Genomic DNA, 23,892 nt, shown 5'->3' with positions numbered 1-23,892 from the left:
CAAGACAGGTTTACTCTAAATGAGCGAAAACACCTTTGTGTATCATGACATATAACTAAAGCTTTAAAAAAAAATCTCATTACTGCATTACATATGGGTGGAAATATGCCTATATTCACATAAGGCATTTCATATTATTGGATAAAGTGCAGTGTTGCAAAGACAAGGAAAGTGTAAGTTGCTTTTGCAGCAATATAGAGGGATACTCACCTTTTAGGCTTTTGTCAGCTAGTTTGACTTGATATTATAAGCAGTAACATAAACTAGAAGAAATTTATCAGATTTTTTTAATGCAGTAAATAGCTAACAGTCCAACATTAGCATTAGCATTAGCATCAAAAGCCGAGCTACGTGACTGATTGGTCTGTCTGTCTGTCTGTCTGTCTGTCTGTCTGTCTGTCTGTCTGTCTGTCTGTCTGTCTATCTATCTATCTATCTATCTATCTATCTATCTATCTATCTATCTATCTATCTATCTATCTATCTCTTTCCTTGGACATGCCTTCTGCTTCTGTTTGTTACAAATTTATGAGTTTCAGTCTGTAATAAACAGTTTAAGTGGGTAATTATATATTCACATATTCTGTCTTGTCAACGTGTGAATAATCAATATTTCATAACAGCATTCCCTCACCAATAATTTATCAGAGGTTTTTCCCCCTAAATAGTTTATCAAACCTTTATCCTCGTGTTAATGGCCAAATACATACTCCCTGTCAACCACACACATGGCAGATTGTAGAGATTTCACATAGTTTACTGCATGTGAAAGAATTAAAGAAGTGCAGCATATATGCTTCCAGCTGAGGAATTTTTGTATGCACTCCTGTACAGTCTCTCACATCCAAAAGTTTCAGCCAATTTGAATTTTTTTAAATGCAGTGGAATAGTGTGCTGTGTTCTCGATGAGTCTGTGGCACCGGCCAAGATGAAAATAATACATCAAAGTCATATTAAATTCTGATTCATTCTCTTTTTTCCAGCTGGCACAGGGAGTATCAATCTTCTCAGTGCTCTGTTGATAATATGGACCGGAGGTGGGGGTTTGGTGGGTTGGTTGGTTGGTGTGTGTGTGTGTGTGTGTGTGTGTGTGTGTGTGTGTGTGTGTGTGTGTGTGTGTGTGTGTGTGTGTGTGTGTGTGTGTGTGTGTGTGTGTGTGTGTGTGTGTGTGTGTGTGTGTGTGTGTGTGTGTGCGTGCGTGCGTGGGGGTCAATACCCCACCTGTTCATGGTTGGTGCTCAAGGTTAGTGAAAAGGAGAAGACACTTTGAATTCACTCGCGTCTATATTTTTCAAACACACCGAATTTATTGATTTACGTCCAGAGGAGATTTTCTTTGTGTGAATTCTGATTTGTTACTGATTATAGTAAAGACTCTTTGTAAATCTGGCTTATGAATGAGTATTGTAATACATCAGTGAAATATACTGTCTGTTAGCACTTTGATGATATCCTCCATGGAGGGGATTTGGGGAAGTAAGTGAAGACAAAGACTGTTTTACAGAAATAATTTGCACAAATTAAAAAAAAAAATACAATAATATTTTCCTCATTTAAAAAAAACTTTCCAGAGACAGACATAACTGGCACACATCAAAGTTTCCTACAAATACTCTTTCGGTACTTAGTTAATTGATACTTTGAACATTACTGTGCTACAATAGCAAACGACTTGAGAGAAATATAGATCAAAGAAGTGTGTGGTTGCTTGGAAAGTTTCTATTCTATGCAAGCATCGGAGAAATTGGATTAGGATTTATGCCACGGCTGTTTTGATATTCGTCTATTTCACATACGAAAAGTACGTGAGAGCAACTCAATTTAGACTGGCTGAGTGATAGCGAGATTGATTTAATTAAAAAAAAGAAATGGACTCTGGTGGAAGGGTGCATATCACTGCACTACTCCTTTTCCTAATTGACTAAGCTCAGGAGCCAGACCACAAATGGTCTGATGACGCAGGTATGTCACCCCCTTAGACCTCACAAAGAGCACCATGTCATGCCCCAACAAATGGCCTCAGGGCCTACCCACTTACTACATTGCCCGAGAGAAAATCAGTAATTGGCATAATTTTTCATGAGCTCAACTGTAAAGGTGAAATAAATGACACTGTTCAATAATGCATTATATGCATCTATAATTGACTGTGATTTTTTTTTTTCCACTGGGATATCTTTAGGGAGAAGGGGAGAAGGAAGAAAGCTGTTTCATCTAAAACCTCGGACATCAGAGGAGCTAGAATGCATCACCTTTTCTTTTTAGGCTATCCGGTTTAAAATGTATGCTCTCATCTTTCTCTGTTTCTTACTGTCAGTTTTGGTTGAGACATTAACTTGTTACATTTGTGTCATGCAGCTGACTTGAAAATTAACAACATCATGGACACTGGGGTCATAAATTTTAATATCTGCCCTTTGTTAACCCACAACCACACTCGCATAGCTAAATTAAGTCCCGAGGTAAGTACCAATTTATCATTGGTATACTGACCAACCGACAAGAAATGACTGCCACAAATGTTCATTATTTATGAAACAATTTCCACAGAAAAAGAAGATCAATATCAGCAGATCAAACAGGACTATATCACTAAAAATAGGTGTGATGGTGTTATGCAAAAATGACATATTACTATCTTTTAAATTGATAGACAGACACGGAGCAATATTATCATTCATATCATAAATTTTGGGGGTGCTTGTGCAGCCCAGTATCACACCAAAATGTGTAATCATTCCAGTAGAGGATAACGTGTCAGTGTCACAGTTTGGCTCACCCAGTCGTGAAAAGTCCACGCATGTATGACCAGCCTGTACAAAGTCCACATAGGGAGGGAGTCAAGGGCAGTTGGATGGAGCAAACTCAATACTTTCATCAAGATGACCATTGTTCAAGCCAGTAAGAAAGCAAAAAGTCAACCTGATTTTTTTTTATAAGTAATGAAGTCACTTCCAAAACATAACATACATTATATAAATTACATTATGTACGTAACGTTACATACATACAATGACTACTTATCTTAACCCCAAAAATGATCCTTTCCTAACCAAGTGCCTAAATGTAGCCAAATTGCAACCGTGTCGCATTTAATTGAAACCCTGACCTTTTCCAAAGATTTAACCACGTAGTTTTTGGTCCCCAAACATAAAACACCATGTGTGTTACACGCTTAGACGTGATACTTGGTGTGTTTGTGGTCGCTTTTTAGCTCTGTTTTGGTCTCCACCAACTCCTGAGTGGAATATCTGGCTCTTCAGTCACTAAATGCTTCAACATGTTCAACAGCTCATTGTTCAGTTAATCCTCCACAACTGAAAACAACACTGATTAGAGGGGAAAGAGTTCATTGAAACACTAAAGTCTGAAACAGTGAGTTAAGACACAAAGTGGTCTATAGGGGCGAGGGGAACTGCAGAATTAGGTGATCATTTTTTGTGATTTCATCTCACAGATACATTAATATTCATCAGTGCAGCATTTAGTATTTTGTTAAAAAAGTATCATATAATTTTTATGTTTCTACATCCAGAAAATTTCTGTTACCACAACAGCTTTGATGATTGTGTATGCTACATATTTGTGCAGTGATGCACATCCAATATTCAGGGTTGACTAGTTCAAGAACATTTGGGAAAGGCATTCCTTGCTTAATGGCACTTTGACATCTGCTGTAAAAGGGCAGAGCAGCATTACTTATTTGTAGTGTTTGAACCATTAACCAAGGCTGTATTCTTAAGGCCACTTCAACAGATAACTGTAAGTGTCACAGTGTCTGTGAATGTGTTTAAGTTTCACAGTGCACAAATTTCAGTGCATCACTGCTATAAATACAGACTGCAACTGCTGGGCATTTAGATATTTTTGAACAGAAAGATTATGCAAACCTACACAGTCATTTGCTTCAGATTGAGGGAAAAAATTGTAATTTGTTGTCTCTTTTTCATTCATGTAAAATAAAATTTCTCACAAAAATCTGGTGTCAACTGTTTTTCTTACACTGTTGTCCTGATGAGGTGATTTGGGGGAAGCAGCAACATCCCCACTGGAGTTACTGTATGACAAACAACGTCTACGGCTTATTATCATCACCCAACTGTGGACCTTCACATAATAAAGCTGATCAGTTGTCAGGGTGTAACCAACCACGAGAGTAGGGTTTTCAGAGCTACTGGGGCGCTTGATTTGAGTAAACGTGCAATCAATGCCAATGGGAACAAAGAGGTAAAGATGAATTCAATAAGTGGCTCCTTGCTAAATTACAAGACGGAAGAAGTTGCGATTCACAGCTTAATTATTTTTAGGGAAATTACCAATCAGACACATGATCAAAGCATGTTGATGTCACTTTGAGTTTGTGTGACAATTAACTCTCTCAAAACCCTCAGTATTAAGTGAATGGCCCCAGCGTCACGTGGGAACTTGATTTTACATTTCCCTTCACGCAGCTGCTGTATTTTTTTCATGAGCCCTCACTGACATGGGAAGAAGAGAGAACAGCAGAGAGCAAACAAGAAGAGGCAAAGAGAGAATCAGAGAGACAGCGGGATTGATTCAGCTTCCCATATTTCAGAGAGCACTTGTGTTGCATCTGTTGAACGAGCAGATTCATTGTCTGAGTTGTCATCGCCGCCACGGCAGGGGGACTCAGCACCGCATGGTAGCGTGGCTCCGGGTGCCTCGCAGTGACAATGTGACAGCACAAACCTTGGGTAATTAAAGCAGCTCTCTGCTCCGTGCCCTCAGGGCAAGTCTGCCCGGGATGTGGAGATCATACCTGGCTCGCTCACATTCAGGACTAACAGTAGCTAAAGCAATTTTCCACCTTAACGAATTCCCACTCCTACTCTGTGGATTTACAGCAGCACTGGTGTGATGTATGCAACACTAAAGCATGTGATCAAGCTGTGTTCGCAGCAGCTAAAAACAGGGCTTTGACCTGTGCATTACCTTAATTTCAAATACACTGTACAGGTACGCCATCTTTCAACAAAGAACATTTTGCTGTGTATCGAAGTCCATGAATTTGAAAGTTACATAGCTACAAGTTCTGATACAGGCAGATAATAACCAGTTGGGGCCGAGGAGTCCAGTGTGAGTAAGCATTCCCACTGATCTGATCTGCCCAGAGGCAGTACACCATGCACGGAAGTTAAATGACTGTCTCCCAATTTGCTCTCATGAATATTAAGCAGGGCTGTGACAGTAGAAAGGGCTAGCTGTACCCACGCTGCTGATCCTCACCGACAGATCTGTTCTCTGATGTCTGGGAGGGGTGGGCAACACTAAAAACGAGGCCCCCACAGCAGATGAGCCTCCTCCTCCTCCTCCCCCGGTCTATTTTCATGTCTTAAATGGGCCAGAGTGGCTGCCTGTCTCATCACGGGGAAGCCAGAGACCCTGGACTGTTTCTCTGTTAGTAAAACGGAGCAGCAAAGACATTGATGTCTAAATTATGATGCTGCAGCTGATGATGATGAGTGCATGAGAGTGGATCTGATGAGGAATTATGCTGTAGCAAACTATAGCAGCTCCCTCTGCTGCTGCTGATGATGAATAAAAACCTCCACCAGCAGAAATATAATATTACTGTGATGTAACAAGCACAGTAGAAAGTGGAGGAAAACCCTTGTCTGTAATAAAGTATATAAAACAAAGATTGCATTCAAAGTGTCGCATAGATTCATTATATATTTACAATTTGTTCGGGTTTTTTTAGGTTTCACCACGTGAACCTCGAAAATGCTACGACTGAACCATAGCAGCCTTTGCAATTAGAAGAAATTTATGATAGATTATTTACAATTTCAACACCAGCAGTTTTACCTATTAATTAAAATAATTTTCTAATTTTACCAACAACTGGGGAGAGCAGCGCTGCGGTATTGCCTCTCCTCAACCTAATTAACGAGAATAAAAACTGTATTTATAGAAAGCTCATGCTAATCCTTTTGACAAACAGGCATAGAGGAATATATTTACAAATATATTTTAAGGGTGATTTATTCAAGTGAGGTGAAACATTGGTGGTGCGCCACATAAAGTAATACAGAGAAGCTTCAGAAGTCAGTTTGATGCATACAATTTATTTACTCTATCTCGCAATCAAGTGTTTTTTACTTTGACAGTCGCATAAAATAATGAAGCTGATATGAACTGAACTGCATGATGATGTTACTTTTGTTTTAAAATCAAAGTCTGATATCTTCATCCTTTATGTTTTTTTTAAAGTTTCCAAAATAAGATGTAAGTTTTTATCAAAACCGACAACGAACCTGTCTCAGTGCAGTACGAGTACGAGGCAAACTCCTACAAAACATACAGACATGTCCAAATATTCTAGGTACTGAATAAAGTACGAGTGCATGCAAAAGTCCATGTCATTATGACATGATATTTCTGATGAGTATATTAGTCAGTGTATTGCCGCTGGTCGTGTTTTGACAGTAATCAATGACCATCAGAAACTTTGCTGCTCTAAGATTCTCTACTATTAAACTTAAACAAGTCTGATTGAGACTTGAGTGGGCATAATCAAATAGACTCCAAACTAATCTAATGGTCAGCATACATGGTCTTTCTTGATAATACGATTAAGCAGCGACGTTCTCCTTGAACAGATGCCTGTTGGCAGAGGCCTTACCTCAGTTAGACAAGTAGACATGGCACATACTGGACAACCAACCTTATTATGTCACCAAACATTAAGGTTAAGGGCCTTCAGAAATGCTGCTGTTGGTGGTGTCTTATCGTGACCGCTGTCCACCTGCATGCCACCTCAGGTAACACAGTGTCCGAGGAGGTTTCAGTGTTGGCGGGGGTTTAAGATGTGACACGAGAGGCTGCTGAAGAGAATGACCTGACACGGACAGCTCTTGGGCTTCGGGGATTTCATTTGTGTTACCTGAATCTGTAAGGGAAACCTTACAAGCACACCTTGATGAAATGGTGGCACAAAAACCTTTTTTTTTTCTTGCTTCTGCTTCTAGGACAAAGTAAAAACCTAATTTCACAACGTGAGCCATTTTCAAATCACATAACCAACTGAATTGACGTATTTTTAGAGGGTTGTAAAAAAGTTCCCCAAAAAGCAGTACAACAATGATAGTAGTTGAGTTCAGCCATAGAATGACTCTATTTGTTGCAGCCATTAGATTTGAGGGAAATATAACCGCTAATAGCCAGGCCTAAACATATAACGACTGATGATGCTTGGGTCAGACTTTGAGTTGGAAGAGCGAACGTTGTCAGAGAAACAAATTAAATTAGCTAGTATTTCAGTATGAAAGCAATCATTCTTGCAATAAAAACACTACTGTCCCTGGAAGCCAGGTATGACGCCTGAGCATGTAGTACACCTTGTCAGTCCACTAGAATAGGCCATGTCACTGTCATGTTTTGCTTTGCTTAGGTGTGAAAAGTACAAACAAGTACTACCAAGGTCAATTATGTAAAGTTTACTCTTTTTCATGAAACCTTGATTTTTACCTGAACTGAACCATGTGATTTTTGGTGCCTAAATGAAAAGCACCTTATTTTTCTCACGGCTTGGAAAGGTAAAACGTAACACTGACACGTTCTCCTCTATTGGACCGAGGGGTGTATGATACGCTTTGGCGTGATACCGGATTATTTTGGGAAGTGTCAGATACTGAAATTAGAAATGTTTAATTGGAATCGTGGTTTGTGTGGCATCATATGTTTCTAATTAAATGTTGTTGTTTTTTTTTTGCACAACTGGTCACTGTAATTTCTAGAGACAAAGATGCTTTTAGATAATTCTGATAATTCGTTTTTCTAATACTATTACTGGGCATTTTATGGTTGTTTCCCAGTAATTTAACTCGAGAACTATCCCAGCTTGTTCTTTGCTCTTTTATATATTGCACAGTATATTCCTAATTTATTTTTCTTGTATCCCATTTTTCTTTTTGTATTTTTCCCAATGAACAGTTTGTTTGATTTTGCTACAAGTGAAAGTCCTCCTTTATTCTGGCTGATTACTGCCGCCTTTCTACTTTTTTCACTGTAATATTTAACTCCATTTTAAAATAATGCTTTACATATATGCCGTTTTTTTATTGCTGACATTGTACAGGTAATAATACTATTATAAGGCCATAGTGGCCCTTTGAAGATATACCACTGTCCCTGTTTTGTCCGAGAGACGTCTGTGACCAGCAGCTGGTGGAGTGTGTTAATGTTGATGTCACAGCAGCTGGCTGCTCTCATCCTGTTAGCTCTGCCTGCCATTATCAGTCCCCCCTCTCCTCCCCCCATCCCTCCTCCTCCTCCTCCTCCTCCGCCAACTCCTCTTCCACCTCCTCCACCTCCTCCTCCAAAAGCTGCTGCAACTGCTGCTGCATGCTATGCTCATTTTAATACTCCAGACTCATTTGACCGTCTTTAAGGACTTATCATATTAAACATTTATTGCAGACATTTCCCTAAACCAAGCGTGTTTATTCAACACTTAGGGAACCACAGCACGACTCCTTTCAGCACCCCCCTCCTCCCGCTACCCACCCCCACCAACTACGCACACACACACGCACACACACACACACACACACACACACACACACACACACACACACACACACACACACACACACACACACACACACACACACACACACACACACACACACACATCCTTATTTCCTCGTTTCTCTCCATTTTTCCTCCTCTCTCCCTCAGCCTCCCCTCCCGGTTTACTTTATTACAACCTTCCTTCTCTACGTGCCGTTGCCTAAATACAAATTTATTAATTATATTATAATTTTTGTATAGTTTCTTCCTCTCCTTTCTGGTCATCCTTTCCTCCAGTGGCTGGGACACCGCAGGAGACTCATTGCTGTTTGATGCTGGGCAGCCAGGCAGATACAAATGTATTGTGAGCATTTAGGTACTTTGGATGAATTGAGTTTTAATTTAATCATCTGATCAAACACTAATTAGCATAATCACTTGTAGGTATGGAGAGTCTGGCTAGAGAGACACAGAGCAACACATAGTCCCCGTCTATGTGTTGCTAAGTGTCCCGTAGACACTTAGCAACACATACGTAACTGCTACATGCTTCTGGGGACCCATGCAGGGGTCTGTTCAAATTACCTCCCTTTGCACCAACAATGGAGCCAGATCTCTTTTTTTTCTTCAACAGCACATCAACTGCAAAATGATCTATTCACCACTAGACTACCCTACAATCAAATGCACTGCTGCCAGGCCCCGTGCCCTCTTATTTGATCTTGGACAAGATGGCTTACTGCAGCATCACACCTTGGTCTGAGCAGAGGAGGTCTGGGAATTCTAGGAATACCACAAAGTGCTAAGATTATTGACAATGCACTCAGTCTCACACCGGGCCGGGGGATCGATGGGTGGCTGGAAGGACATAAATCAGACTCCTGTGGCTCTACTCTATGTCACACCCTAACACACCCACCCAGCTTCCCAATTAAATACACATACACACACATACACTGGTTCGAATGCACACAAGAACATACATTCTGCAAAGCTTCCCTACATATATAGGTTGTTGCAAATGCAGGAAATACACAAATAAAGTACCTACTTTACACACCTCTAACACACATGCACACACCTTACCAACAAGATGACAGCGCTTTAAAAATGGCCGGCTAAAAATAACCGCCACTAACTTGGTCTTAAATCTTAGCATCTGTGCCAGGTTTAAAAATAAAGAGCAGTGTCGAGAAACCAAGCTGGACCCATTTGTCTTTCTGTCACTGTCTATCCAGCTTTGCCTCTTCCGTTATCCCTTAGCCTACTTTAATATTCGGACTGTGGAGCATGAGGCGCAGAGGCAGACCTGATGCTGAAGTATCTCCTGGAAATGCAGACTCGAATAATCGGATTGAGATGTGAAATATACAGCAGAGGTGGTTGGGGTAACTGCAGAGAGAACGAAGAGACATGCGGTGTGATTGTTTTTTTAAAAAGAGGAAAGATCGGCACATACAAGGGAAGTCCATGAAATGCAAGAGAAGAATGCCAAGCTCAAAGGCAGCATCAGAGAGAAAGAGACAGGCTGGCAGACTGTTACTGAGCCACGATACATCAGGCACATGCATCATGCTCAGGCCAGAGTCGCAGGGATCAATTTAGCCTTGGGCCACCGAGTGTGTTGAGTTCAAAGCCCGGCCCGGGTATGTGGAGGATTGGATTAAGAGGCAGTATTTATGAGGTCCAGCGTGAATGTTTGTCTTGGTGGGTGATGGATAGCAAACTTATCACACCTCCACCACCTGCCTTCCACAACGAACAAAAGCTCTGGTGGGACACTCGCCACAAGGACTCTGGTGCAACAGTGTACAACACACACACCCAGCAGAGGGAAACGGGCATGGACTACTCGTGTGCATGCACGAACTCTGTGCTCCGTCCAGAACATTGACTCACCAGGTAAAATACATGTGTATAGATTTGCACAAATTTCTCTATTTCAGGGCAAACAGCACAGCTTACTGAGCGCTTCCTGACAGAGTTTAACACAAGCAACGATGACTCCTAAAATTTACATTTGTATAGTAGAATTTGTATAGATTTGTTTAAATAAAAGTGTAATTGTTGCACAGACTTTGTGATGTCAAACACATCACACAATATTCAAAGGTCATCATAACATTACACGACATTCTAAACTTGTGTTTATAATGCTGCGTATTTAGGGATAGAAGATAAATAAAGTAAGTGACCTGAAGTTTGAATTCATTCATCTGTATTGTGTCTCACAATACACTACATGTTGATAACATGATAGATACAATTAAATGGAAAAGTATAAAGAACTGCTGTATCCATATTACCAACCCCTAATTCAGCTCACCATAGTCAACCTATGTGGTAGTGTTTGTAACTGTGATTAAATGAATGCAGACATAGTTCAGGTTAAACAAAAAAATAGACCTTGTCATAAGTAGGCGTGTTTTAAACTTGTTTGAAACTAAGTAAACACAGAGCCACTTTTGCAAAGGAGAACAGGAGTGCTTTTCTCCTGACTTAGTCTGTTTTTGACTGTCAAATAAAGCTTTTCCACCAGTTCCTCCACTACAGTACCTGTGCAGTGCAGCACAGTAATATAACATGTCACTTTGACAGGTGCTGAGTGAATTAAAAACATCCTCTCTACTGAGAACCCTGTCTGAGAGGGAAACCCCCGCCAGATGTACTACAACCTCACTTTGCACGCATGATCAAACACCTACATCTGGGTGCTGAGGGCTTTTCTGCTCTTCCCTGCAGATGCTAAATGATATCGTTAACATTTTAATGCAAGAGACATTTACACGCGGGCTTGCGCAATTACACCTCTGATTCAGTGGAATCCAGACAGACACAGTGCGATCGGTAATTAGATTTTACATTGGGTGAGACACAGCACATGCACACGCGTGCGCACACACACACTCGAGCCACCAAAGCTTGCTCCTAATTAGAGAGCTAGACAGGCTCGAGGAGGTACAGTACAGCAGAGTAGCCCTAATTATACAGCCAGGATATATGAACTAGGGGATATCTATTATAATCACACATCAGGGTATCCATTACCCAACATTAGCCGCCCTTTCAACTGGAATCACGCGCAGAGTTCAAAATGTAACCCAACAAACCCTCTTACAACTTACACAAGTGAACAAGAGTTAAGTGGGTTTGTAAACTTAATTTAGCCCATTAGATATTCATATCAGAGTAAGACTCTACAAGATGATCTATCACTTGACTGTATGCTGTATTTTCATGGGGTAATTTCATTTCATGAGCTACGATACCGCTTGTGCAACCAAACCCTAATTGGTAATTAGTAAACAGACTAATGGCTGAGTGCAGCTGTAAGGCTGGTCAGGTTTCACTCCATTGCTTTTACAGAGTTTAAGAATGGCCACTGGGAGGCCACCGATCTTTGGACATCTTCACCCAGATTCCAGAATCACCTCACAGCTCCGGCAAATGAGGCTCTCATCAGTGCACTCCCCTTCATTGCCTTCATGTAGATTTATTACCATGCAAACACCAGTTCCCCTTTTCTACTTGTAGCCAAGTTCAATCTATCTATCCACCTCCGTCCCCGAAGCATTTCCATCCAGTGTTTCAGGTTGCTAATAATGTGGGGTCATGTAAAATTGGCAGGCTAACTGATGTTGGCAGCTATTTACTGTACTGTAAGCTACACTGGGCTAGATGCTCTGGAAGAGCTTCCTCATTCCAAAGTGGATGTGTGTGTAGTCCGAGAAAGGTCACAGCTAATTGAGATCAAAATTTGATTGCACGATTTCCTGACCTCCGCGTAAATGTTCATTTATCGAAGACATACGAGATAAGTCCTTTTTAAGTCATGAGCGTCAGATTAAGCTGTGTGTATGCCTACAAATCATCACAGTGTTCGTCGGGACTCTGTGAGAAGTCTTGTCTCGTTATAGCTTTGCAATGAGAATTTGAATAGGCCAGTTTAGCTCGCTGTGGTTTTTGCCTAGAGGCAGCTTTCAGGCAGAGATATTTAATGTTTCCTCTCCTGTACTGATGACTGAATTTATAGATTCTGCTTTGATAGGCACAGGAAATAGCAAAAGTGTTAAATAGAACACTAAAAATAATTGTCCCTGTTGGCTGGTGAATGTGTTAAATGTAACATTTGAATTTGTTTAGTGTGTGGAATCTGACAAAGGAGTAATCTAAGGATTGAGGTTGTCTTTTGCTTCAGTGAATAATATTTTTCAATAGGTTCTACAATGTGGGTGTTCATCTGTTTCCTCTTTTTAAGTGGTTGCAGATTCATTATGCTGACATGCAGTGAAACGACCTCAATGCAAAACAATGCTGAAAACCCAAAAGGCAACTCGGTTGTCATTTGGTCACGTAACACACCTGTGGACACACAGATTGATGGAGCAGGATGTGATTAGCTCCGGGTCAAGTACTTCCAGGCCAATTCAGTTTGCAACAAGAGCCAAACTCACAGTTCCATGTCTGGAGTCTGCCACCACGTTGCCTATGGGTCTGCCATTTTGTGGAGGTGTCCAATTTGTGAAGAATTATTACAGCGAACATCGTGGATGAAAATGATCCCACCAGGCAATGAGAAGAGGAGTAAGCAAGCACCAGACATCAACCAACCACCACCGCGGATTCTGAGTGACATCTACACACCCTATAGCTTTCCACCCCATATAGCAACGAGAGAGGGTGAACGTTTTAGGACGCAGCCCCTGACACCCATTAAGGAGGTTACCATAGAGACAGGCCGGTGGGCACGTGATAGGCCCAACTCCGAAACAGCAAGAATTGTCTGGAATCCAATCTCTGTGCTGGCTTCTATCTACAAGGTCATTCATTCATTCTGACAACGACTGCTCAGCCGATGAACACCTCATTTTCATGATAATCAACAAAACATCCAGCGACAGAGCATGAAGTCATACAGCCAGGCTCCTGAGTAGTGACAGAGGAATCAAATAAAAATAATACAAACGGATTGTGATGATTAAATGTACAAAAAAACAAAACAAAACAAAAAAAAGGTTTGCAGTGCAAATGAAGAACACAAAAAGTGTAATGTCTGCACTCAACGCTGTCTACTGTTTAATCCTTATCAGTTGTTTGCCACAGGCCTCCTCAATAATCCCTTATGCAATAAACGGACACAATCTTGCATGGCAGTTGATCTAATGTCAGAGTCAGATGATTATGATTAATGAGGATTCCTTATTGTTCCTTTATGAGTTTCAGCACAAGCTGGGCTGAGGGAGATACCATTTTATGTGGAGTCAATGTCAATAAACGGCACCGACTGAGGGTCGCCTCGGCACTGAGAAAGCGTCGCCATCGAAACAAAAATCCATTTCGAAGCCTTATTTTATCATTCCGGCCAGAGGGGAAAATCCATTTTGGGGACACACCATATCATATTACAGCCCCCCTAATGCGTTTAAATGTATTCATACCTGTAAATACCCACTTCCCCAATTTTTGCTTTGTAAATTCAGCTTTTGTTTTACCCGTTGATAAAAATGCAGCCAAGCTGTTGTTGGCTTGTTGTGTTTCAGTATATGAACAATCCCCATCTTGTCACCCTGACGTCTTTTCTTCCAGACATGTTTCCATTTTCTTTTCCTTCTCCCTCTCCTTCTTCAACTCTCCCCTTCGCTTTCCCTGTTTTCGTACACACCCAGGCAGCCATAATCCCTCCCTGTACAAGGGACTCTGGCCAATAAGTGAATGCAATAAACTGTATCAATTTTCCACTATTGATTATGGATACACTATATGAGCACACAAATATGCGTGCACGGTGTTACCCGCGTGCATGTGGGCAGTGGTGCACATGCATGCAATTACACATGTGTACAAGAAAACATGGATAAGACGCACAACCAGATCTATGTGTCTCAATACAGTATTCGAATGGAAAATGGCTTTCGGCTATTTGAACGGAAAATGTATTTGAAATTTTTTTTGTGTATTTCTGGATTACTTTTGCATTTCCTGAATTTTTTTTACCTACGTGTTGTACCTCATCAAAGACATTACACTTTTTTAATTTTCTAACATGAACATTTCGTACTAAGGGTGCTCATTTGCTCCCCATAAATTGCATTTAAAGGTAAATAATACAAAGCTGTATTCAAATTTGTGGCTGTGGAGATGTTGAAAACCTTCTGACACAGTTATGAATATTATTCTATATTTTAAATCAAAAATGCAAATATGAATAACTGCTAAATGTGAATATAAATAGATCATTTTAATGCCTTAACATTCATTTAGGCCATTTTGAACTTGAAAAATATGCTCACTGTGGGGGAGGGGGAAAGGGTTAAACCAAATGTCCATTATATCAAAGACGTCACTTATTACTAAGGGCCACAGTGGAACAAGGTTGTGACAGAATAGGTATCATTTAGCATAAAATAAATAAAAACAAATCACATTAGTTTGATGCAAATTAAAAACTATTTAAAGTTGAAACTTAAAAAAACGAATCTAACCAATATAATTAAAGAAATTAATTATATACACACTGAAACAAACAGAATTTACCCTTTTTATTTAATTTGTCTCAGAGTGTATATCTGAAGGCCAGAGATGTGGCTAATAGGTTGTGGGAGAGCTTGAAGGATTTAAAACGCAATTCATGCCTCGCCCGTCTCTCCCTCTATCAAGGGTGTCAGCCTTTTGACAACCATATAAAATCCATTTCATGTGGGTCACAGGTGACCTCCATCCTCCCTCCTCAGTCACTTAGCTGTCTAACAGTGATTTGCCTTCTGCAGCAGGTAATGAGCACTAATAAAAAAAAGATGAGCAGGTGAAACTTACCATTCAAGATGCTCTGGAAAAAGATAAAAGCCAATATCCACATGCCCTGCTCCGTTCAATCCCCCCAAGCTATGCTTTCTCTTCTTCCTCCGACCGGTGCCTCCCTGGGTTTCTCTTCTGTGCGCTTGGGCTAAGGTTAAACATTTGCCACTATCTTAAAGTAAACCAGTCCAAGTCTCTACTTTTAATATTTCCGTCTTACTTTTTCGTTACACTGCTTTTCTTTCTGAGCTGTCTTTTTGCGCTTGGACCGTAAATGCGCCTCTGTGATTGTCTTGGGGAGAGCTGTGCTCAGACTCTCCTCCTCTGCTCCGCGTCTTGCTGCTTCTCCCTGTTATTCAAAAGGATGCTGAAGGGGTGAAGCCCAGGTGTGTGTGATGCTGAGTCAGAGCCGGGTAAGAGCAGATCCTGAAACCATAATGAATTCCCAAAACTGGCTAAACTAAATCTTTAAAAACAAATAGTCAGAAGCGCCGATTTCCTAGATAAAACACAGACTGACGGATCATCCCTGAAGGGTAAAAATCTAATTTTAGAAAATTAAATTAACTAAAAGAGCAAAGAAGAAAGCAGAGGGGAGATGGTGGTAGTACAAGAATGAAAAACACGCTTTTTTCTCAGACTCCAAAGTCAGATCATCTTCATCGCCTCTGTGCGTCCAGCAAGAGGCGAGCAAGCGCATCTTCCCCGCTGCCGCTCACTAATCGCACCACACTGACACTCTGAGCATTACACAGAATAACCCTCTCCCCTGCCCCTGCAGACGCTTTAATTCCTCATTGCCTTAAAGGAGCAGAGGCGGCTACCGGTCGGTCCTGAGGGCAGGATACTAGTGAAGGTGGGAAGACTGTGAGAGCACGCAGCGAGTGGGACATTTGCATTAAGGAAATGAGCTGGACATGACGCACCGAGGTACCAAGGATTTTTACGCACGGAGTTGTATCGGCTCAAACAGAAAGCGCTGTCTGCTGGCGTGCAGGTGTACTCATGATACAGCATTGCATACCAGGTTTCTGGCTTGAATTTAGTTAAGTTAGGGTAATTCTCCCATAGATAAAAACAGATGAGAGATTCTTTTCGGAGGAAATCCACAAGGACATCCAATGACGCGCATTTTGTGTTCATTTAAGTGGACAAATGAGGGAAATGTTTGGTTTAATTGAATCGCAATTTTTAAATTATTGCAGTGCTTTAATAACTGCATGAGAAGGAAGTGGAAATAAAATGTAACACTGTCAGTGGGTGGAGAAAAGGGGGTTAACTTAAAGCGTCCCCCACCCCAAAGGTTCATAATCCACCCGCTACCACCACCACCACCACCACCCCTCCATTTTAGTGCCTGCCTTGAAGTCAAGGGTAGAACTGTAGTAGGCTGTGGAAGCCTGTGGGCCTGTCCACACTGCTGGGTTACACGGGATGTGATATAACCAGCAGCGCAGTCTGCAGCTCATTCTCTATCCTACATGACAGAATATGAAGTGAAATGCTGGTTATGTACCCCAGTTTATGTGCGTATATCTAAACTGAAGAAACTATCTTTACGATTTGAAATATGTGCAAAGAAAAATAAGTAGATTTGATATAATTCTGTATTGTATACACAGGTCTATGTTATGTCTCAGTGTTATATTTTTCTGAGGTAGCTGATAGGTGTGAGCTAATTTGGTAAAGATGATTAATTGATTCATAATACTGAGTGTAGGTGTTGTGATCAGTGTATTTTACTGTTGTCCAGTCTTCCTCTGCCCACCTGTCCGCCTGCTTCTCTCAGTGCTCGCTCCAGTGCAGCAGACAAACAGGAACACTGCTCTGCATTTGCTGAAGTCTGTACAAGAACACACTGTTCTAGCTCACCTCAAAATGGCTAAAATGGCTCTCCTTTTCTGTCTTCTTTTTTTTTTTTACTTCTGCTTGATTCATTCAGAATGTGCCCCAATGGAATTGTTCTTTTATCACCAATGTCTGCTTTATGAGCTACTCCAAAATGTATGTTTAATTGAGTAATTAAGAGTACTTCCTTTTTTTTGCCTAAACTGTAAGATAAACTGAGCAGTGTTAAGGAGAAAACACTGGTGAATCAGGGCACTGGGTCAGAGATCCTGCCTGTCATTTAGAGTGGATTAGGAGCACCGTCCTGGTGTTTTTTCAGCTCTAAATTCTTGGCATGAAGGAAGGAAGTTCATTAGCTGCTGCACATTGAGAGATATGATTATTTGCAACAGCAGCCTGGCTGCACATTCATTTGTTTTTCCTCTCAAGATGCACATTCTAGCATCAACCTTTGCACTTGTATGGTTAAATACTGTACTTTCGGGAAGGCTTCATCTTCTGATTCCAATAAGCATTTTTACAGTAAGGAAAGTAAAGCGCCTTGCTCAAGGGCATCTCTGTTTTCTTACTTTCTATGTAAAGTTCACAGACTATATGTGTGTGTCTGATGCCAAAGGCAAAACTCATTTATGCCCTACAGGTGATCAAACAGATCAGAACTCCATGTAGTTTTTCTTGAATGAGCCTTCAGCAATGCTATAGGAGTAAAGATTTTTTTTTTTTTCCAAGTAAAGGTGATATTCATAGCCTGCAAAGACAAACAGTCCCCAAAGACAGAGAAAAAAAGATCTGACTGTGTGGGTTCAAGGGATTGAGAGAGGGATCCGTGGCATTAGAGGGTGCCATCTGACATTTTAGTGGGAAATTAAGCATTGGTGTAATCTAGCTCAGCAAACAGGATTTTATGAGAAGCTGAAATAAAAAAAAATTGGAAAAAGAAACGGAAGAAATAAAGGAATGCAAATCAAAAGGTTATATTTGCGTGCATGGGATGTGAAAACTATTGCTAATTCTTGGTTTCATCTGAGCACAAAAGAGGAGTCTCACCTCGGCACATAGGCCAGAGTAACATTTGTAAGGTGGGTATGCATTGTGTGTACAGTATATACACCCTCACATCACTGTACACACACTTCATACGTAGGAGTTTCCCAGTATAAGCACAGCTTTACAATGTGTGTTTGACAGCAAACAAACGCAGAGTAACATCAACACTGACCAAATGATCTTCCAGCGACCAAATGGCAGCAGGTGTGTGATGATTTCTATCTTATGTATTTGAGCACTGTATAGCGACACTATTGGTTGATAAAAATTAATAATATTGGTCTCAATAATTACAGTACTTTATGCATGACCCATGTTTGATCCCTTCACTGTCTAATATTTAGTTAGCACAGGTTAACCGCCCTTTCACATTAAGAACTCTAATTAAAAAATAATTGCCTGCCTCTCCTCTGTTTTTAAAAATAGAGAAGCTGAGGGAAGCTTTTACCACCACACGCACTAAGGTGCAATCTATTACTTGTACAGGGATCCCAGAGCCAAAATAAATAACAAGAACAGGCAAATAATTTTAGCATCACAGTGCAGAGGAAGCTGTAATTTTGGCCATACGAAGATCCCATTTAGCTGACTGTGGAGATGCATACAGATCAAATGTTTCAGTTGGTGGCACGCAGGCCCCTCCATCCTTCTGGAAAACAGGTGCTAGTTTTTATTACTTACACCAGGCGAGCAGCTGGACAACTGAACAGGCTACTTGTGAAGTGAAAGACAATACCTTGATCTGGACTCTGAAGACAAGAGTCCTGACCTTGTGACCAGCGGGTCGAGGTATTCAGTGGTACAGTAAACCTTAAAAGAGTACAGGGGAGGTGCGTATGTGTTCATATGCATGTCCTTAAAAAGGAAATGAAAAGTACTTTTACATGCTGAAGTTAAAGTTGAATCCCGTGGTCATTCAGCATATTATTATATTAAATATTCAAGAGTGTAGAGGAACACTGGGTTTGCAGGTTTTCACCATTTAACTTAACAGCTTCACTAAATCATATAAAAACTCAGGGTTAAAAGTCATCAACAATTTGTTTATATATCATTTAACTCTAAACTAATGTTACAAAGCAGAAAAGCTTCATTATGGTTCTAATGACAGCAGCTCATACAGAAGACATTCATATGTGGATGGAAACAGACAACACACTGTATGTAAGCACAGATGAACGATAACTATGAAATTATTCTCCACAGCCATGTTCTGAATACGAGCCGAGTGGATTATTTATTTATTTATTTATTTTTTTTTGGGGGGGGGGGGTTTAGTTAAGTGCGTGGGTAGGGGGAGGAAGAGGGAGTAGTTCATTTGAGCCCCCCCCAGCATGATGCCTAAACAGTAGTAAGTGAATGTGACAATGAGGCCCCTGGGCTGCTGCAGACAGTCTTGGCCTTGCTGTGTGGCCAAGCATGCATGTCTTCCTGTGGGTGGGTTCGCATGTGCCACCATATCTGTGTGTTGGGGATACAAGGGAGGGAAGTGGCGCACATATGAGACAATTCATGAACACTGCACAGTCAAGGTCACGACTCCTCTCACGATAATACACACACTGGCATGGGATGTGCTGTTGCTCTTTATCTCACTGCCAGCTTCGTTGCAGATGATAAAATTAGATGAAAGATATTAACCACAGGGGTGGTAGCAGTTATACCAGTGGAAATTGTATTGTTGTATTTTATGCCACAGTGTAAGAACAAAAATGTGTGGTCTCAGTTGTTAAATCATATTGTGTACAGGTTGATGTCTATAGAATAACTCTCACAATATAGCATGTATTAGAGTTATGAATCAAAGACAAACACTTGATCCTTTAATGTATTGTTTTTAAATTGACAGTGAAGCAAAGAGGAAAATGTAGACTAATGGATGAAGATGAGTTAAAGAAGGTTTTCAGAGCAACCGATATGTGGATTGTGCAAAAGAAGCTGAAACTCTATGAAGAACCCATAATATTAAAATTTGTGTTTCCGGAGGGTCACCATCCAAATTCAAGAGTTGCAACTTATCAATTATTACCTTAACCAGTGTATCAGATGTACAATTAAAAAATAAATGCCTTGACATTTATCTAAAAACAAATATGCATTAGAATGCACACTGGGAAATTGTAAACAATTTCAGAAAAGTTCAAACATTACACATTAGTATAATTAATACATAGATTGTGTCTAAACTTGTCAAGATTAAGATTAAATAGAAGTGATTGTCTGATGACTTTTGGTCAATCTATTCACCAACTCTGCTGCAACAGCTGCATGGATTTACATGAGACTATTTTTTGTGTGTGTTTACTGTCGGTTGGACTCAACAACAAGCATTTGAGATCATTTCAACACTTAAGGCTTTGGAAAGCTGCAGCTACATAGGCCATGTATATTGCTTCAGTCAACAATGTGTTTTCCAAAGTTCACATGTCCAAATCTCAACAACACAAGTTCAAAACAAATTGTTTTCATGACCAATAGTCATAATGGGCGAGACAGATATAAAAAAATTTTTTTTTTAAATGGACACGCCAATGCTTCAAAACTACCACAACATTTTTTTAGATATCCACTTGCCAAAAAGACCCCATAGGTAGTGATACATAGTGTGTCTCAGTGGTCATACTAATTTCATCATAAGCCAAATCGAGTGCAGCTCTTTCTCTATTCTTTATTCAAACATATTCCAATACCGCTTCAGTGAAGTCTGCATGTTCTTAATAATGACTATTGCCAATCCAAAATATCAACTATGATAGGAAGATACAGCACATTGCCCTCCAGCTATGTCCCTTCTACCATCCAGCACCTTCCTCCCTGCATGGCACTCACACACCACACATGTCCACAGACCAACACACATCCCTCCCTGTCCCTCTAGCCGACCCTGTCCCTGGCTTGTGTGCAGACAGGGTGCGTAATCCCTCAGGATGGGGCCTCTTGTTTTGACAACTCCTGTGAAGCCCAGTGTCTCTTACAACAAAACACAGGCTGGCCTATCATCAGCAAAATGTCAGCCCTCAGCTCACTTCTTCGTCACCCAAAGGAGGATCAGGTTGCCTTTACACCAAGCGACCCATTAACTCAGAATAGAAACATTCTCAGTGTCGGTATAATGATCCTCTTTGTTTGCTAAGACAATGACATTGATAAGAGACAAGCCGCGCTCGTGGCTCCTGATACAAGTGTGTATAAGGTTACATGTTGCCAGGGCCAGAGTAATGTGGCTCCTAAACAGAGATCTGGGTGGTATACTGTTACGCCCTACTGCCCCCTCGGGATAAAAAGACACCTGCAGGTCAATCAGCATTGTGACACATGCACGCTCATTAAATTAGGACTGCTATAATTTGGGAATGTGCCAATTGTGGCAAAGGCATTAAGGTTTAAGAAGTCAATATGACAAAGGGACAAATGATAAAATACTAGAGATGAGATATATTTCTGTAGAGGTCAATGGAAAGAGCAAAGAAGAAAGGGTAAGAAGTTTGACTTCTTTGTTTGGAGGACACATCATGTACTCAAACCAAAATATTAAAATCGTCTTTATAGTTTAATTTGAGAAACTTTCAAGTATGGGATGTTGCATTTCTAAATTCATGTTGTGATACAAATAGTTTGCCATTTGGGAAAATAAATGAATTAATGATTTTGCAGAGTTAGCCAATAGGATCAACTCTCATATGTGGAGCTACCTCAGTTGGCCAGTTAGCTTAACACAAAGACTAGTAACAGGGGGATGAGCTAACGTGACTCTTTTGAAAGTTCACAAAATCCACTTGCAAACACCTGTTAAGCTCCCTACTTACTTACTCTTTAAATAGATTTTTTTTTTTTTTTTTTTTTTTAAACCTGGTAATTAGTGAGCCTTAGAGCTGCTGGTAAATGTATTTTGTTACCTGTGAGCAGAGCGAGGCCAGCTGTTTCCCCTTGTTCCAAGTCAGTTCATCTCTGGATGCTGGAACTGGCCTCCTATTTACTGTACAAACATGAGATAATAGCATCAATCATCTGATTAAATTCTTTGCAAGAAGGCAATTGAAACTATTTCCCCAAATCTCAAACTGTTCCTTTAATTTATGTCTAAATTGCTGTTTCAAATTTATACCCGTACTTAAATTACCTTCAACTGATATGACAGGATTTCAAAGGTAAAACATCTATGTAATAGACACCCACATTTCCTGAATACTCCATCTTAACCTCTAAGTATGGTGCCCTGGGAACTCCATCCATTCCAGCTCACGAAAATACAGGCAAACGGACCAAACAAATATATACAGGGAAAACATCTTTCCTAATCTGACAACAAAGGCTGGAAAAAGAGAAAACACAACTAAATACAGAAGCCGCTAAAAAGTGATGAACATGCTGGGATGCATTTGTTGTTGCTATGGTGACTCATGAAGTTACTGAAGTCGGCTAGCCAACCGTGGTGTTGGAAAATAAGGTAAAGTGTATTTTTGTTGTTGTTGTTGTTTGCTTTAATATTCTGATCACATGACTCGGGTATTATTCCAGATATCTGCTGTTAACCCTGCGGCGTTTCAAGGCCGCCACATATAAGACTTCAGTTCCACTCGAAAGAATGGACCGCATGCACGACAGTAACCTCACCCCACCTCCCTCTCAATTCACGATACCAACACCCCAGCCTGCTACAGCAACCCCAGCCACTTTCCCATTGGTTAGCCTCAAGGCACAGAGGAGCATATCTGTAGCCAACCTTGACGTGCTAAACTAGGACGCTGAAGGGGACAGAAATGGGAGGAGAGAGTAAGGGAGAGGCAGGAGAGCGAGCGAAAGGAGGAGAGGGGGGGGGCGTAATCAAAAGCTGCTGGAGGAGTGGCAGAAATAAGGAAGTGAGGATGGAGAGCTGAGATGGAAAAGAGGGGACGGAGAAGGGAGCGGTGGAGAGGGAAGGGTGTGAAGGTGGAGAGTGTAAGTAAAGGGAGGGAGAGAATAGGGTGGGTTTTGGTGATTTGTACTCCAGCTGCATATGCGCCTGGTCTCCATCTCCTCCATTCTCTGCTTGAAAACGGGAAAAATCAATACACCCACAGTCTAGTGTATCCCCACATGAACTGGATCATTAAAAATATATAATCAAACATGCCGTCGTCATTTTTCATCACCATTACCATCATCACATATCTGAACAGGCACAGATACCAGTATATCACCAACATGGCTGTAACAATGTAATAACCCAATCAATGGCCTTCTAATTATTTCAGTGCTTCAGTTAATCGTCCAGTTAAAGCAGTCCTTCAGCCTTGCCTCTCAGCACGGCACGCGGAGGCAGGCTGCTTGTTAACAAATGCACACAGCAGAACCGAAGCAGGGCTGTAATAAGAATATCTGACTTCTCAGCTTCACAACTCAATCCAACTCAGGGTCGCAGTGTTGCCTAGTAACGATGGCACACTACTGACCTTATCTATGTGGTCATAAAAATGTGTGAAGAGGCAACCCCCCGTCCTATCCCCTAACCCACGCCTTCCAACCTCCTCCCCACCTGCCTTCATTCAGCCCTTCCTACAACACATTACCACCCTCCCAGCCCTTATCACCCCCCCCTATTCCTGAGTAGCATCTAGCCAGGGGGCAAGAACCCTCCACACTCTCCTACCCTTGCCAGGGCAGCTCTGCGGTGGGTGAATCTCTGCA

General features: G+C 41.0%; 1 protein-coding gene across 2 annotated transcripts in view; it reads right to left on the bottom strand.

The window, feature by feature from the left end:
• Nucleotides 1-16,180, bottom strand: part of dscamb (Down syndrome cell adhesion molecule b) — a 116,836-nt gene extending 100,656 nt beyond the window's left edge. For both annotated transcript variants that reach the window (XM_069706248.1, XM_069706322.1), the window contains exon 1: nt 15,349-16,180. In XM_069706248.1, coding sequence (XP_069562349.1) covers nt 15,349-15,391 — 43 coding nt within the window. In that variant the 5' untranslated portion in view covers nt 15,392-16,180. The remainder of the gene's footprint in view (nt 1-15,348) is intronic.
• Nucleotides 16,181-23,892: the final 7,712 nt, after the last annotated feature.

This window comes from Brachyistius frenatus, unplaced genomic scaffold (assembly GCF_029030835.1).
Source record: "Brachyistius frenatus isolate BFR_SWC_R1_liver_20210118 unplaced genomic scaffold, ASM2903083v1 Contig_1, whole genome shotgun sequence".
NCBI classification, from domain to species: domain Eukaryota; kingdom Metazoa; phylum Chordata; class Actinopteri; family Embiotocidae; genus Brachyistius; species Brachyistius frenatus.
This window is presented reverse-complemented; position numbering and strand designations above follow the sequence as displayed.